This window comes from Archocentrus centrarchus, chromosome 22, assembly GCF_007364275.1.
Source record: "Archocentrus centrarchus isolate MPI-CPG fArcCen1 chromosome 22, fArcCen1, whole genome shotgun sequence".
In the NCBI taxonomy this organism is placed as follows: domain Eukaryota; kingdom Metazoa; phylum Chordata; class Actinopteri; order Cichliformes; family Cichlidae; genus Archocentrus; species Archocentrus centrarchus.
In genome coordinates this window covers 22,917,535-22,935,363 of record NC_044367.1, presented here as the reverse complement: position 1 = coordinate 22,935,363, position 17,829 = coordinate 22,917,535, and the positions used below count along the sequence as shown (strand labels likewise).

General features: G+C 39.3%; 1 protein-coding gene across 1 annotated transcript; it reads left to right on the top strand.

The window, feature by feature from the left end:
* The first annotated feature begins 258 nt into the window (after window positions 1–258).
* Window positions 259–16,935, top strand: LOC115772605 (matrilin-3-like). The gene is made up of 8 exons (XM_030718951.1): window positions 259–559; window positions 1,878–2,030; window positions 2,222–2,932; window positions 4,071–4,190; window positions 5,895–6,014; window positions 11,117–11,242; window positions 14,768–14,869; window positions 16,022–16,935. The coding sequence occupies exons 1-8, from the start codon at window positions 289–291 to the stop codon at window positions 16,066–16,068; spliced, it is 1,650 nt and encodes a 549-aa protein (XP_030574811.1). The 5' UTR covers window positions 259–288; the 3' UTR covers window positions 16,069–16,935.
* The last annotated feature ends 894 nt before the right edge of the window (window positions 16,936–17,829 follow it).

The window sequence follows — 17,829 nt, the reverse complement described above, 5'->3', positions numbered from 1 at the left end:
GGTTGTCAATATTATTAGTAATATTCTATATATTTTAACATAAATTCCACATTTATATGGCATTTAAATCTTATTAACAGTGCAATTTTGTTAATAAAGGAGAAATTATGTCCCAGTGCAGAATTTCAGGAAATTAGTGCTTCTGCTTTGAAACCGCCCTCCTTTATGGATTGGGCCTCCGGTTCCCCACGCCTTGTGGGCCGTGGAGGAGATCTTATAAAGAGCTTACATCCAGTTGGAGCAGCGGACACCCAGAGGACACCCGGAGGAGGATAACAGGAAACAGACATGACTTCATTAGCGTGGGGACTGCTCTGCGTTATCGGCGTCCTCCTAGCACCGGGGTCCTCGGGGACTTTCTCACAGCCCCGGTCCCGTGTTCGTCCCCCAATTCCACGAGTGTCCCCGCAGGTCCCTCCGAACCTCTACGGGCGCCTCGGGGATAACAGATCTGCAGAACAAACTTCCGACGAAGCGCTAAGTGATGAAAAATTTCAGCAGCTCCAGGCGGATGATTTCACCGTCCCAGGAGTCCAGCAGCGCCGGGAGGCGCGAGCAGGTACCGACAGCTACCTGACGCAGGAGGAGCGTGATATCCATCCACCTGCTGTGCGCAGAGGATGTGTGCAACAATCCCTTACTCTCACTTTCTACATAACAGAAATGGAAAGTAACAGTAGATGACTTATGAATTTTGTTATTGCTTCAAATGATAAATATATGAATACAATAATCACTGTGAATACGGTCTGTCAGGTTGTGCTTTTGCATATTAGACCAACCTATGAGGTCGTTGTAGTTAATTCTCTATTTAAACAGTATAATTTAGCTCTTTAGTTCTCAAAGTCCAGTTAAAATTTGCAGGGGGAGGTCTCCACCGTGACCTCCCCATTTCTGTTCCCTGCTGTAGTTTGCTCTGCTGGGTTACCCTGCCATTTTGGAGCAAAGTCCACACACTTAAGAAAAAAAACAATCAAATTTTATGGTTTTTATGTGAGTGACTTTTAAAACTAAAGTTAATTCAGACAGTGCTTCAAAATGTTTCCCAAATAGTTCATAAGACTTTACTAAGTGCAGTACAGCATGCTTAGTTTCATGTGTTTATGCACTGACTTTTCTTTTTTACGGGTAGCTAACAGATTTAACAAATTATTTTTTTAGCAAACAATTTCTTTTTGTTAATGCTAACAATCAGTTGTTTATCCATTCTCCCACACTAAACAGTTTCTTTGTTTATGCATTATATTTTGCTAACAATAAATCATTTTTGCCATTAATTAACTTTTTAAAAAAAATCTTTTATGTTAAACAATTTCTTTCAGTACAATTAATGACAGGTTCAAATCCATTAATAATTTATTTTTTACTGTTAGCTAACAATTTTTAATGGTAATCCGTGTTTAACTCTCTTTTTTAAATTGATTTAACTGTCCAGGTAAACTGCTATATTTTTTTCTCACAATTTAACTTAATTCAGTTTCAGCTAGCTTTAGTGTTTATCCATCATGTTTAGTCACTTAATTTTATTTTTTTTATCCATTCCAATAGCTTACAGTTTCATATATTTTGCTGAGCTATTTTAACAAATTGGTCATTATTTATCTTTTCTAATAATTTATGCATCTACACATCCATCCAGTTAACTGCTCCTTAATGAAACTGTATCATTCTAGAAGAATTTATAGACTAAAGTCATGAAAAATTCATAAAAAATAAATTTCTTTTTTGCATGACTGGTGTTGGATTGAAGAAAATGGATGGATGGGTGGATGGATGGATGGATGGATGGTGTTGGATTGCTTTTTGTTTGCAGTAAATTAAAGCAGCCACAGCTCTAATTCTTTTCCCTCTTAACTCTTCCCTATCACTTGGCAAAGATGCTGGCATTTATTCCAGGTCTCACCGCTTTCAGCCACCACAAAAAAACCCAAAGCTGCTTTCACCGCTGCAAGATAAAGCTGCACCGTTTGGATCCTGGAAGCCTGCTGAAGACTCCAGAGGCTCTCTGGCATCAATCAGAACTAATGCAGGTACTAAACTAAAATCTTTCTGCACTTAATAATCCAGGTTTGCCTTTAATTTCTAGAATAAGAGTTTTGATTTATGACTCTAAAACTTCATTTGTTTCTTTTCTAGCAGAAACTGTTGCACCTCCTGTCCAAAGACACGATAAACTGATTTCCATTAAAAAAATAAAAACATGCAATTTTTTTTTTCCCAGCAACAAGTTCCAACTGCAGAAATCGACCAATAGATCTGGTTTTCATCATCGACAGCTCCCGCAGTGTACGCCCTGCTGAGTTTGAAAAGGCCAAGGAGTTCCTGGTGGACATGGTGGACAGTTTGGTCATTGGCTCTGATGCCACTCGAGTTGGTCTTGTCAATTATGCCAGCACAGTGCAAATCGAGTTTCTGCTGAGCACATATTTTGACAAGTCTTCTATAAAGCAGGCATTGGCCCGTGTTGAGCCCCTTGCTTCAGGCACCATGACAGGGATGGCCATCAAGACAGCCATGGACAAAGCTTTCACGATGGAGGCAGGAGCCCGAGTTAGCTCCATGAGCATTGCCAAGGTGGCCATCATAGTGACAGATGGGAGGCCCCAGGACAAAGTGGATGAAGTCTCAGCAGCAGCACGAGCATCAGGGATTGAGATCTACGCAGTGGGAGTAGACAGAGCTGATATGGCATCTCTCCGACTCATGGCCAGCCACCCTTATGATGACCATGTCTTCTACGTGGAAACCTACGGTGTCATAGAGAAGCTCACTTCAAAATTTAGGGAAACTCTGTGTGGTAAGGATGAAGATGATGATGATGATGATGATGGGAGTGAGGATAAACGTATAGATCCCGGCAGTGATGATTACAGCCTAGATAGCAGGAAGAGCGGTGACAGAATAAGTGAGCGCGATGATAAAGGAAACAACGGTACGTCAGATCTGTCCATTTTTAATCCACCTGTGATTGTATGGGCAGCACCATAGAGGGAATCTCCATTCTAAAGCTACAGTCCTCTTCTTTGGTCTTTAGAACAAGGGCATGGTAACCAGTGATTTACCACCACTTGTTGTGTTTGGATTACCTCCAAAAAGTTAATTATTAACTACCGCCATTCAGATGGTCAGAAAATCGAATGGCATTAATGTTGTTGGCATTAAGCAAGCACAATAAGTTATACTAACCACCTTAAAGGAGAAGACCAACCTCCTTTCACCGGTTGATCTGGTGACTTGGAGCAAACTTTAATTACTTCAGTACTTTAAAATGGTTGAAACCTGATATGATGCTGTCTATATTTTCACAGGAAGCGTGCTGCTCTTCGCTCGCTGCGCTGCAATCTGCGTCTCGTGACTTGCGCCCTGCTTAGTTACCTGCAGGCTTGCTCAGGTGCTCTCCAACTATAGCTTTTGCAATCTCTCACATGAGAATAATAGCCACTTGTCATAAAAAGCAAAAACTAATTTAACTTGCATTAAATTTGAGTAAGATAGTTTAGAGTGGAAATTTAAAGATTTTTTTTAGAACTAAAGAGTTGAGATAAAAAAGGGCAGGCTTAAAGCCCCTCCTTGCAAATTATGGTACCACACAAACTAACAAACTATGGTTACACATGCTAGCCATGCAACATAACCCACTATGTCAACCTTGGCATATTAAAAGCGTGTTAAAAATCTTGCAAATGGCGAAGCTTGCACCTAAATAAATAGCTTGAACATGAGGACTGAGTTCAACAAACCTCTGTGTTTCACTGTGACCCAGCTGTCCACAGCAGTGATGGAACCTCTGGTAGAATTTGCATTTGGATTTTGTGTTTTTGGTTTATACTTTATGGAATTTTTATTAAAAGTTATTCTGGAAACTTACATTTAAAAACACATCTTTCTTCATGAATAACTCTTTCCTGTAACATCACTGTAATTGAAGCACAGAGATCAAACTAATTTGCATGACGCAGATTACTATAAACATACTTACAACTTACTAACATAGATGTACAAGACAAAATAATTGATTTCAACAAATCATCAGACCTCAGCCAATCAGACACTGGAGTGTTTCTTTTCAGGTTTGGATCCATGTGCTCAGGGACACAGCTGCCAGCATATTTGTGTCAACAGTGGCGACTCTTACAACTGCATGTGTCACCCGGGCTACGTCCTCAACCTGGACAAGAAAACATGTTCACGTAAGAATCTTTATCTTTGTCTCTATAGTTACTGTATATCCATTGTCCAAGTTTTACCAAGCCCTCCCCAGTGGGTCGTTCTGTGTAAACAATGCCTCCCACCTGCATCTAATTTCTTGTACAATAATTTTAGTATATTTAATGAAGCAATGCAAAATTTTACTTTCTTACTGTGAACAGTTTCCGAATTACAGGCCCTTGAAATGCACATTTTCTGCAAGTTCTGTTAAACTGCATCAGTCGGTTTTACTCACTTTTGTTCAACATGCCTTTCATATAACCAGCTTTGAGCATCAACATCGTTTCAAGTAAGACTTGAAAAACTAAAAAAATGCACCAGTTCATATAGTCTGTGAACTAGAACAACAGAAACATGCATTAATATCTTGGATGTTTTATCCATTTTCTGATAATTCCCTAAGAAAAACCTTTAAAAAGTACATTTTAGGTAAACTTTAAAAGGTATTATGACCATGTGGGATAAGTAGCTGGTCAAACCAAGCTATAGCATGTGGAAGATCTATTTTTTACCTGTTTTTTTGCCTATATACCAGGCTCATCTTCTAGCTGTGGTTCTCTTACATAACCTACAATGTTTTACTCCATTAATTAAATCAACATGCATGTCTATAGACTGTGGGAGGAAGGCCAAGTACTCTGAACAGATGCACAGTGAGAACATGCCAACTCAAATATACTAAACTTGAGAGGGGAACATCCGTGACATTTGTGTTCAGTGCAGTGTACTCATCTGCTGGCTTGTACTTGCATCCTCCATAGATCCTGTGAATCTCTTTGATCCAGGCCCATCTGTGTGCTCACTTCACATGGAGTTTGGAAAAACTCATTAAAGTCACTGGCCTAAAAAATATGAGATGATTCTAAGGGGGTAAGGTGGGAAATTTATTTCAGATTTAATTAACTGAAATTACAGAGAAAGAAGTGCAGGAAGTTGTGTTGACAGTCATTAAGAATGGATCATGTTAAGAAACTGTTAATTTCATCCAAGTCAGAGATCAGTCTCTGACAAAGTGGGAGGGTTTCTATGACTTACTGCATTAATGTTGTATGAGTATGGAAAATCTCAGACATCTTAAGCTAGTCATCTGTTTTCTAAATGGATGGTTAATTAAAGCTGATCTGTCCAAGGTATACTTTCCTTTTTGCCCTGTGTCAGGTGGGAAAGGTTCCAGCCTCCCACCAACCAACCCTAAGCTGGATAAGTAGTAAAGAAGATGGATGGATTGTTTTTTTCAGTTTTTCACCATAACAAATTTTGATCAAATTGGGCTGTATCCTTCCAACATTTACCCAAATGAGTTTTACATCCCAGCTCTAAATCCTACTGCCAAAAGAGCTAGACACAATTAAAACTAATATTCTTAAACTTTGATCTGGAGATGGAAGAGAAAATTCCTTCAAATCTTTAAGTTCATAAGCTGTGAAACTCCTTTTGAACATTAGCTGCTTTGGGCGCTTTGTGCTGCCGACACGCTCTGCATACCAACTCTTGTTACTAATGTTTTGGGTTGCTCTAAATAGATTAGGACAAATACTATTCAGCACAAATTAAATAAGCAGAGCACAGTGAAAGCCTGCACTAATGAGCGGCACAAACTCTAATGGGTGCAGAAAAGTCTTCTTAACTGTTATTTGTAAACTGAAAACTCTTTCACTCAGATGTGAATGTGTGTTTCTTTTCAGGTTCAGATCCATGCGCCCGGGGAAATGACTGCCAGCACATTTGTATCAACAGTGATGACTCGTACGCCTGCAAATGTCGAGTTGGATACGTACTGAATGCAGACCAGAAAACATGCTCACGTAAGTATATGTGTTTTTATCAATGGATTTGATTTTGCCAATTTAGATTCTTTACAGCGGCTTTCTGTCAGTTCTGCTAAGTTTGACTTTATGGGTTGGACAGTAAAATAAATAAATAAATTTAAAAAGATCAACAGTTACCTTTTAGCACATTATAATTAAAGTGGTTTGGGAGGTAAGTAAAATCTACCCTGGCCAATAATGGGAAACCTTTGGCCAATCAGGTGAATAGTATAAAGAAGCATTAAGAAGAAGCCTGCAGTAGATGTGGTGATACAGTGAATTTCCACAGGGGAAAAAATTTTTTAATCCTGTTCAATGCCAGATGGAGTGGTTTGTATGCAGTGCTTTTCTACTCTACATGAGCACATAATACAGCATGTCTCATTCATACACATTCATTCAAGCACTTTCTACATTTAAGTGCTTTCTATCTAATGCATCAGAGTGTGACTGTGTGCAGTCTGCAGGCGTACCTTTGGGATATTCTGGATCGAACCACCAACCTTCCGATTAGTAGATGACCTGCTCTACCTCCTGAGCCACAGCCACCCCAAAATGTGCATATGTGCATATGCCTGTGCTCAGTTGGTGGAACTGGACTTTTTTTTTTTTCTCTATTTCTATCTAATATGTAAGTAGTGCTACAGGCTCAGGCAAAAGTAACGTGGCCATCCCCTGTCAGAGAAACACTGAAGGATCAGAACTTCAGAACATTACTATTAGACAGTCAATCAAATGTCCACAAAAACAAGCAATTTTCTGGCCCCAGAAAACTACAGACAGGCACAATAGTCATGTTTTACTTGGAGGTTGCAGCTTTCCTAGTGACCTCTTCATGGTTCCTATTTGCCTGTGGTATTCCAAGGTACTTTCAGCTGTCCTCAATATCTGCAATGTTGCCTTCTGGTAGTGTAACCCTTAGTTCTGACTACTTTCCCTCTCTTAGTTAGGAAACAGGCCTATGCAGGCCTATAGTGGGGACAGAGCATCTCCTTGGTAAATCCTGCACTTGATGTTGACTTGTGCAATGGGCTTGGAGTTGGCCTCTAATGTTGTTCTCCACATTCCCATTGAGTTCTTGATGAAGGCTATTAGGGTCCTATTGATCTTGTACAATTCTAGACATTCCTGGAACCATGTCTGCGGCAGTGAGTCATAGGCTTCCTTGTAGTCAATCCAGGCGGTGCACAGGTTGGTCAGTCGGGTCTTGCTGTCTTGAGTGACTGCTCTATCTACTAGTAGCTGGTGTTTTGCTCCCCTGGTCTCTCTGCCAATTCCTTTCTGGGCCTTGCTCATGTATTGTGCCACATGCCTACTCATCTTAGCTGCTATGATGCCTGACAGTACAACATGGAAACTCCTGAGGCAGGTTATGGGCTTCACAAGAAAAAAAATATTCCAAGAAGATTCTTCCAGATATCACTGATGATTGAGCAAGGTGTAAATCTTTGAGGCTGTTGTGTATGTTTAATTGGTCAGCTTGTGAGACCCAGTCACCCATTACCTTGATTAGGAAGTGTGGGATTCCTTTGCATGAAGTGGATGTAGCCATTCTGATATGGAAAGAGTGGCAGAAAAGATCCACTTTAAAAACTATTCTCTTGTGGTCCCTTACCATTAACTCTAAAAGGAACAATTGCCAGTCACCAACAGATCAGATTATTTGAAGGACTGTATGCAATATCACATCATGTGTGGTCTCTTTTCAGGTTCTGATCCATGTGCCCATGGACATGATTGCCAGCACATTTGTGTTAACAGTGATGACTCGTACATCTGCAGATGTCGAGTGGGATATATATTGAATCCAGATAAGAAAACGTGCTCACGTAAGACTTTTTTCAGTATGTATATTTGGTATCTGTGGTATGAGCCAGCATCTCAAAGCATCCCCAATAGGTCTGTTTTGTTGAGCTGCACAGTAAATAACAAAGAGCTCTGTGACTGAACCAGGTAGATGTGAAAGTTTTTTTTCTTTCAGGTTCAGATACATGTCCCCAAGGACATGACTGCCAGCACATTTGTCTGAGCACTGGTGATTCATATATTTGCAAATGTGAAACAGGATATGTGTTGAATGCAGACCAGAAAACATGCTCACGTAAGAAACTCAAATCTCAAAATGTTTTTTGCTTTTTCTTAAACTGAAGGAAAGCTCAAAGTAAAAAAAAAAAAGGATCATGTTATCCAGTATAAATCAGTCAGATGTGGAGGTGTTTCTTTTCAGGGTTGGACTTATGTGCAAAAGGACATGATTGCCAGCACATTTGTGTCAACAGTGGGGACTCGTATGTCTGCGAATGTCGAGTGGGATATGTTTTGAACGCAGACCAGAAAACGTGCTCACGTAAGACTTTTTTCAGTATGTATATTCAGTATCTGTGGTGTGATCCAGCATCTCAGAGCATCCCCAACAGGACTACTGCACCTCATCTGAGTGCAGTTTTTTTTTTTTTTTTTTTATCTTAAAGGTAGCACCTCTTGCAAATGTGTTCTATTGTTCTGGTCTCATGGCTATGAGTTAATTTCTTTCCAAGGAAGCTGTATGGTCCCAGTCACACAGGGCCAACATCAGTTACAAGGGAAAAATGTGTATTCCCGGCCAGTTGCAAGTGGTTGCTGGAAGTTGTGTCAGTCCCTATGAAACTGATTGTTAAAGCACCAATCATGCAGGCCTAGAGACTCATCAGTGACACCCCCACCCCCAGGACCTGCTAGTCGATAGGGAAAACTGTGTGTTGTGTAAGCAGTTGGCAAGTGGTTTCTGGAGGTTGCTAGTGTTGAACTGGCTTCAAAGAGGTATAAGGTACTGTACTGAGAACCTCCTTGTGATTGCTCTAGTCACTAGCAAATTGCCATGATCACCAGTAGATGCCAACTTATGTGCAGACACTCTCAAACTGCTCAACAAGTGGTTGTGAAACTGTGAAAAGTGTGATGTAAACCAGAAATAGACTGTTCACCTTCAAAGTAAAAGTTGCACTTTTTCAAGTTTCACAACAACTTGGAAAATAAACAGTGTTTGCAGACAAGTCAAAGTCTTTCATGAAAACTAGGGTAGACCCTGGCAATCTGTTAGTGACCAAAGCAATCACAAGAGGTTTTGTTGCAGTACCCTCTTTGTGATCTATTTCACCTGGCAACAGCCAGGAACTACTCACCATTTGATTGGGTAATACACAATTTTCACAAGCAACTGGTGATTGCCCATGGGTCGCTGAACGGTCTCAGGGCTTGTGTGATTGAGGCCTAACCAAAGGTTCTTTAAAGAGCCAAGTGATTATTTTTTTGCATCTTGGAGGTTGTTGTGTATGTTAAATTGGTTGACTTGTGAGACCCAGCAATCCATTACTTTGATTAGGAGGTGTGGGAATCCTTTGCATGAAGTAGATGTAGCCATTCTGATATGGAAAGAATGACGGAAAAGAAATAAGTAAAAATTTAGACAAGAAGTAGGAAAGGAACTAGAATCGGGAAGCAGTGTGGCTGGACTCTGTGATGAAGAAATGTGCTAAGATTCTCTAAACTGAAGGTAATTGAAATTAGCACAAACAGGTGCGTAGGGTAGGTAGGAATTTATTGATGTCCGACTGAAAGGTGTGTGTATGTGGTGTGATCCAATTCCTGAACTTCAGATAAATGATCTCCAATAAATGGAATTCAGATGACAGAAGAAAATCGAGCATTCCTTCAGTTTTCATGTGTGGTCTTTTTTTCAGGTTCTAATCCATGTACCCATGGACATGACTGCCAGCACATTTGTGTTAACAGTGATGACTCGTACATCTGCAAATGTCGAGTGGGATATGTATTGAATCCAGATAAGAAAACGTGCTCACGTAAGAACCTGGCCCTCCCTTTTTTTTCTTTTTTTTTTTTTGGATATGTCTTGGTTTTTCTTCAGAGTCTGTTTTGTTGAGCTGCACAGTAAATAACAAAGAGCTCTGTGACTGAACCAGGTAGATGTGAAAGTTTTTTCCTTTCAGGTTCAGATACATGTCCCCAAGGACATGACTGCCAGCACATTTGTCTGAGCACTGGTGATTCATATATTTGCAAATGTGAAACAGGATATGTGTTGAATGCAGACCAGAAAACATGCTCACGTAAGAAACTCAAATCTCAAAATGTTTTTTGCTTTTTCTTAAACTGAAGGAAAGCTCAAAGTAAAAAAAAAAAAAAATGCATCATGTTATTCAGTATAAGTCAGTCAGATGTGGAGGTGTTTCTTTTCAGGGTTGGACTTATGTGCAAAAGGACATGATTGCCAGCACATTTGTGTCAACAGTGGGGACTCGTATGTCTGCGAATGTCGAGTGGGATATGTTTTGAACGCAGACCAGAAAACGTGTTCACGTAAGACTTTTTTCAGTATGTATATTCAGTATCTGTGGTGTGATCCAGCATCTCAGAGCATCCCCAACAGGACTACTGCACCTCATCTGAGTGCAGTTTTTTTTTCCTTAAAGGTAGCACCTCTTTAAATGTGTTCCATTATTCTGGTCTTATGGCTACGTGTTCATTTCTTTCAAAAGAAGATGTATGGTCCCAGTCAAATGGAAAAATGTGTATTCCCGACCAATTGCAACTGGTTGCTGGAAGTTGCTGTCAGTCACTATGAAACTGATTGCTAAAGCCCCAATCATGCAGGCCTAGAGACTCGTCAGTGACACCTACTCCCACCCCAGCAACCGCCAGTCGCTAGTAAAAACAGTGTGTTATGTGAGCAGTTGGCAAGTGGTTTCTGGAGATTTCTAGTGTTGAATTGGCTTCAAAGGGGTATGTGGTACTGTACTGAGAACTTCCTTGTGATTGCTCTAGACAGTAGCAAGTTGCCATGATCACCATGACTTGTGTGCAATTTGCAGGCGACCCTGCAATCTGCTAGTGACCAAAGCAATCACAAGCAGGTTTTTGGTATAGTGCCCTCTTTGTGTTTGATTTCACCTGGCGACAGCCAGGGACTACTTGCCAGCTATTTTTAGAATATGCGTTTTTCCTTAGCAACAAAAGATTGCTGATCAGTCACTAACTGGTTTCTAGGGACAAGGGATTATTTTCTTGTCATGAGGTGCTGAAAGGTGAGTGTTTCTTTTCAGGTTCCAGTTCAGACGCATGTGCCCAGGGACATGACTGCCAGCACATATGTGTCAACAGTGGAAATTCGTATATCTGCAAGTGTCAAGTGGGTTATGTGCTGAACGTGGATAAGAAAACCTGCTCACGTAAGAAACTTCCGCCTTTCAACAATTTTTCAGTACCTCAGGAAATTTTGTGTTATCCAATGAAAATTCAAGAAATCCTGAAGCAAAGTTGTTGACACATAATGCTAGAAATATAATCCATAGGTACCTAATATCAAGGCACCATCAAAAAGTTCTGTGATGCACCTCATAAAAAATTACCTTTGTACAGTATCTCCTTTAAGGTAATTTTCTTGTGCGCCTCAGGACTACCTCCAGCCCATTGGATCTCAAGTCAACCAAGAGCCTGTACAGGCCTACACTGGTATTTTCTCCTGGTTGGACGTACCTGAAACATCAAATCTAGGAGGGGCTCAGTAGGCAGTCAGATGCTCGATGTGTCAAAACAGAGAAATTTAAATTTAAGGACAAATTTGCAGGAAACTAAATCAGCGAATGTGGTTGGTGAGCGAGAATTGTGTTGATGTTGATGTGGCCAGAAAACCTCCTTTTTCTCAGTCCACCGTGTACTGGTTCATGCTAGCATTATAGTAGGCATGCATGTACCAGGGTTCAGGTCTTTTGGGCTGAATTATGTCCCTCAGAGAGCTCAGATTATTATGGTATTATGGTCTCCACATTTTCAGCCTGGGGGACAAATTCATGGTTCACAACTCTGTGAATGTCAAAAAACAACAAAAGTGCTTGTGGTTGCACTCCAGACCTGATGCAATGCCTTTAGGCTTTGACACTGCAGACTCAGCTCTAATCAACAGTGATGATTCTCAACATGAAAGTTTGGTCAGTTTGACATAGAAGTGGCTTTTTGCTCTCTGCACATGTTTGAAGTTCATGGGGAAACTGCAAATTAAATCCAGCAAATGGTCAAAATGGGAGTGATCCAAATTTAGCAGGGTCACTGGACCAGAGGTGCACAAGAAGATGATCTTGAGGGGGGGTGTCAGCCAAATTTAATTGGGTTTCACTCAAACTGAGTAGAGGTGGATAACTTTTTAAATCATGCCTTGTATTATAGGAATGACTGCAAAGCTGTGGTTGACAGAGTTACCAAGTCAGTTAATATCCTTCTAGGTTCAGATGCTTGTGCTCAGGGGCATGACTGCCAGCATATTTGTAACAACAACAGTGTTTCTTACACATGCAAGTGTCTAGAGGGATATGTGTTGAACGCAGACCAGAAAACATGTTCCCATAAGAATTTTCACTTTTGTCAACATACATCACCAAGCCTAGGTTTTCTGTATCGCGTAACTTCTCATAGCCCAGGAGATATGTCATACTTTTTACTGAGCGATACGGCACACGTGAACATGATCTCAATAAGTCCTCAAAGACCCACAATGAATCAAGGCCGCTACAGTTTATCCGGTGCTGTTAAAATTACCTTACCCATTTGGAGAGACTTTATCAAATAAGGGTTGGGCCATAAGGTGAGATGCCAGTATTATATTTTTATTATTTATAGTTGTGTTTCATGTTCTGTAACAGGATTTATAGGCTTCATCATTTTCCTACTTGGAGTTTGTATGAAAAAATCTGGATGAGAACCATTTTAATAAAAGCTGGTCTGATTGTATGCAAAGATGAGTGGCTTAGCCATACATATAGTTTTTCTTCTGCGCCTTAACCCACATGTAGACATAGCTAACAAGAGAATACCAATCAAGAGTTATGTGATCCCTGGTGTCTGAGTGATTGGGAAACCCACAAGTTCTACCACATCTATCTGAGCACCCACCTTATGTAAAGCGGGCACTATGGACACAATTGGAGTGCAAGATGTTGCCATTTAACATTAGCATTAACACAACTGATATTTGTGGGTACTTTAAGGATAATTTAACCAATACAGAGGCAACCAAGACATGCTTGCATGCAATCCTCCAAGTAACCAACAGTGACCTCTGGTCATTGATGCTGTGTGTGTGTACACTGATTTATGTTAAGGAACAACAGGACCACCATGAAAAGAATAAACAGTCATGCCACTAACAACAATCAGTTTTACCAACAGAAGACCAGAAATTCATCTCACACAGTTTGGGTGGTTAAATTTGGCACATAGGTGAGTGTAGTTGAAACCAGTTACAGCAGAACATACATATAGATACAGACCAAACAAACTCTGGGACTATAAAACTGAGCTCCTTTCATGGCCAAAGCAAGTCAGTCTCCATGGACTCCCATGTTAAAATGCCCAACCATACAGGAGAAATAAACATGTTTACAAAAATATTTTGGTCTTGATTGATAGTTTACACCTTCATAACAACTGTAGCAACCTACTACTAATACTGGTATTAGGGGCTTAACAGGCACCTGCAGCCCATTGGTGTCTGGAACTATTGCATGTAATCATCAGTAATTAATTTTAAACTCTGGCTTCTCTCCCTCTGCTCTCTTCTTTTTCCCCTCACCTCCAACCAGTTGCAGCACATAGCTGCATCTCCCTGAGTGTAGTTCTGTTGGAGGTTTTTTCCTGTTGAAAGGGAGTTTTTCCTTCCCGGTGTCACCAAGTAATTGATCATAGGGGGTTGTCTGACTGTTGGGGTCTGTACTTCAGTTCTGGTGTAGTATTTTATTAGCAGATACTGTATGTGTGTCACACCTGTGCAGTTTATAGATGCAGCTCATAAACCAAGCTTGCTAGCATTAGCTAATAACTTAACCCTCCAAACTTATTTGGCTCCCAAAAAACCACATGGCGGCAGCCAAGACCCATGGGTGATGTCACAGAGGCTACATCCATCTTTTATATACAGATGATGCAGACTAAAACCAGCCTTTGCAAATTCCAGCATACTGCTCTGCATGGGAAACTGGTCAAGCCTATAATACTGATATTCCTTTTATCTATAAATCTGTACATTTAAGTTTTCAGTATTTAACTTTAATTGCAACAATAACTATGTAATACTGTTTTATGTTTTTCCTTTTGCATTCTTCATTTGTGGAAAAGTCTGCAAGTGACTGAAATCAAGAATGCCAAGTCCTGTGGCAAGCAGTGCTTCTGCTGGTCCAGCGAAGATTATAGAACGCTAAAATATCCTGTGCCGATGTATGGCATGCTGGTACTGCAGTGGAAGTTTTTGCTATGAATACTGGAGAACTTTGGCCCAACTAAAGAAACCCCAAAAATCTTTGACTGGAGTCACCTGTTATTATTGTTTGTTTGTTTTTTTCATTGTTTTATTGTTGTAAATGTGGATATTATAGCTTAAATCATTGTTTATATGTTGTGAAATCCATGTTTAAAACCTGATCTCACTCACAACAGAAAAAAAAATCATGTTGGTTCTTAATCTCTGCTGATGCATATCATTAGATTGATAACCATTCTGTTTTTTTATTAAAAATAACATCTAACATTCATCAGATTTATTGATCTGTAAAATTATTTTCTTATAGAACACTGATTCTTTGAAAGGTTTAAAACATGTTGGTTGCTACTGCTTGTCCTTAAACAAGCAGAGAGGCAACACAAGTCGCGACAAAACACCTCTTATATTATTTGACTGTCCCCATAATTTTATTCTATTTTTTCAGAGGAAATGAGGAGCGAAATAACCGAGGATGCCTGCATGTGTGAAGCTCAGATTGTGTTCCAGAAAAAAGTACAGTCAACCATCCAGGAGCTGAGCAGGAAGCATATCCTTTTTCTTAAAAATGTAATAATTGTGTAAAAGAAATATGTTTTTATTTTGTGTCTCCGTACTAGCCAAACTATTTTAGTGGCATGGGGTCAGAGTGGGGTCGTGCTATATTCCAGCATGATAGTTGATGTATAAAATTTTTTCTTTTTTTCAATAATACAGATAAGGACAGAATTTTCAGCCCCCCTGTGAAAATTTAATTTTGTTAGCAGAGCAAGGAATTTTTAAGCTTTTCCAAACATCCTGGTTTTATTTTGGATGCTAATAATCAATTATGTACTCTTTTTTCTGGATAAAAGCCTGCAGTCATTAGTTGTAGTTTTCAACAAGTGTCTTTGCCAAATCTCTCAAGCTCCTCCAGATTTGGTGGTCTTCTGGCATGGACCTTGGTCTTCAATCAGGGATTTGTTCACTCTGGTCTTCTGGAGGTAGCTCGGGACGTATGTTTTGGGTCGTTTTCGTGTTGGAAGACAAAGCGAAGACCCAGATTTTAGATTTCCAGTTCCAGATGCACTGAAGGATTCCCACAGTATAATACTTACACCACCCACCTCTGTGATTCACTGTGGGTACGCTGTTCTTTGGGTTGTATGCCTCTCCCTTCTTTCTTATAATTTATCCTCATCTGTGTAAAGCATTTATATATTTCACACAACGTTCCAAAGTCCTTGCCCCAACAATTTTTGACTGTTACCATATATATGAAACATCGAAAAGGGGAGCATAATATATTGACTTCACATCTTAAAATTCCCAAAAATAACTATGATTTCATGAAAACAACAAAGGTGGTTCAACTGATTCTGGCATACACCACAATATCCAACATACTGAAAAGGGCTGAAGTCTGGAGATGCTACTAGGACCAATAATAACAACAATACCATCTGTTTTACTCAAAGACACTAGCATTTCCCAGTGTTTCAAACCTAAACTAAATAAAACTTGTGAAGTAGGGAGGCTAATATTCAACTTTATAGAGGCTCTTAGGGAATTTTAAGGTATTTTGTTAAAAAAAAGAAAAACAGGGCAAATTTTGTCCTGTCAGGTGAACAGATTATGCATCCATATAAAACAACCCACTCAGTCACTTGAACGTTAGCATTGTTAAGTCAAAAACTGCTGTTTCCTTGACTGTGTGTTTTACTCAGTGAACTCTCAGACAAAGTGAATCTGATTGAAAGGCAACAGTAATATCAAGAGCAACGATACCACCAGAGGACAAGCACTGCATCCATCTTCACGACCCATGGAAGTCGATTTCTAAACTTCTGTAAACTCAGATGTTAAAATCTGAGTGAAGGTGTGCATAGTTTTTATTTGTCATACTGTGTTCTAGTGGTCGAGAAGTTGTTTTGTTAATATTAACCTGATTTTTTTTTTCATTTGCAGCCAAGTCTGTTTTTACTTCTTGCTGTAAAGTCAGGTGAAACTGGTGTAAATGTTTACATATACCTGTACAATTAAAGAAGACCTGAGGTAGTCATGGGTTCATATTCATATATGGAAGGCAATTTATTTATAGACATGTAGACATCTAAACAAACTTATCTGTACCTCTATAATTAATGTTTTAATCATGTATTAAGTAGAAAGTCTATTACTTTCTTATTGTGCATTCACTGCTTTGAGAGCATTTCTATATCAGTGCAGTGTAGCTCTTGGTGGAACACTAAGCCTCCATAACAGAACATCATGAGCAACAAGAGTGTTATAGTTGTCTGTCTGATTGCAACATTATAGAAAAGACCAAATATAAAGCCTGATCCAACAGGCTCATGGCATGTTACATCACACTGACGTACTATAATCCCTCTCTTTGGTATCTGAAATATTTCATTACCTTTTTTTGCACAAATTTGATTAGTTTTTTGGTTGCAGTGTACGGAAAGTTGTTCAAGGACCAGTCGGTTCAGTATTTTACTTACTTGGCCATGAAAATCTTGTCAATGTCAAATTTTGAGAACATACAATACATGTACTGTATTTTGTTGAAATGAACGGTCATGTGCATGACATACTGTATACTGTCTGTATATTAATTTTGTATGAGGTATTTAGCTGGACATGAAAAATAAATTTTCTGAAACAAATGATCCAAACCACCTCTTATATTGTGCTATTTTCAAATGTATGTTTTATATAATTTTAACATGTTTAAAACTTGTCAGACACTGGAGAAACTGAATAATACAATGGATGTTGTTACCCTTTGTACTGTATTTAAGTATTTCATGAAGCTTTGTTGGTGGTCTGTTACATTTTAGGAAAATAAAATAAGATTTTCTTTTCCCCAAATCTGCAAAAACTGGAGTCTCAGAAAGCAAATGGAAAACTTTAACCCTATCCACCCGTTTGTTGTTGGCAGGGTTAGGGTTATTGGAATGGGATAGTGCCATATTCACATCTCTGTATTATTTTATTTTTTTGTTATACCCATAAGGCAATCTTATAACAGAAGAGCTTTACAGCACTTAAAGTTCTGCAATGATGGCCCATGTATACAAATGTCTATGTATCATTTATCGTGAGATTTTTAGAGAGCACAGTTTTCTTAATTTCATTGTGATGATTATGATCCACACACACTGGCCAAGAGATGGGGGAGGCTTCAACAAGATGCTGAAATGTAAAGAGGAGTGTGACAAGCAGAATATATTTCTTCAAGCAGAGCTTTAAAGTGATGCAGCTGCAAAGGCAAATTTTATTTTTTTTAGACAGACATATCTTTATTGATCCCACTAGAGGAAATTAACTTGTCAAGCAGCAGGGTATTTCAAGCAATTTACAGAAAGTACAGATGATGCTAAAGACTATAGCCTATACAGGAACGGCAGTTTCGTGGCAGAAAACTAAACTTGTTATGATACATTTAAACTGCATGATGCTCCAATCTCATTGTACATCCTGTATAATGACAATAAAGGCATTCTATTCTAACTACTAGGTTTTCAT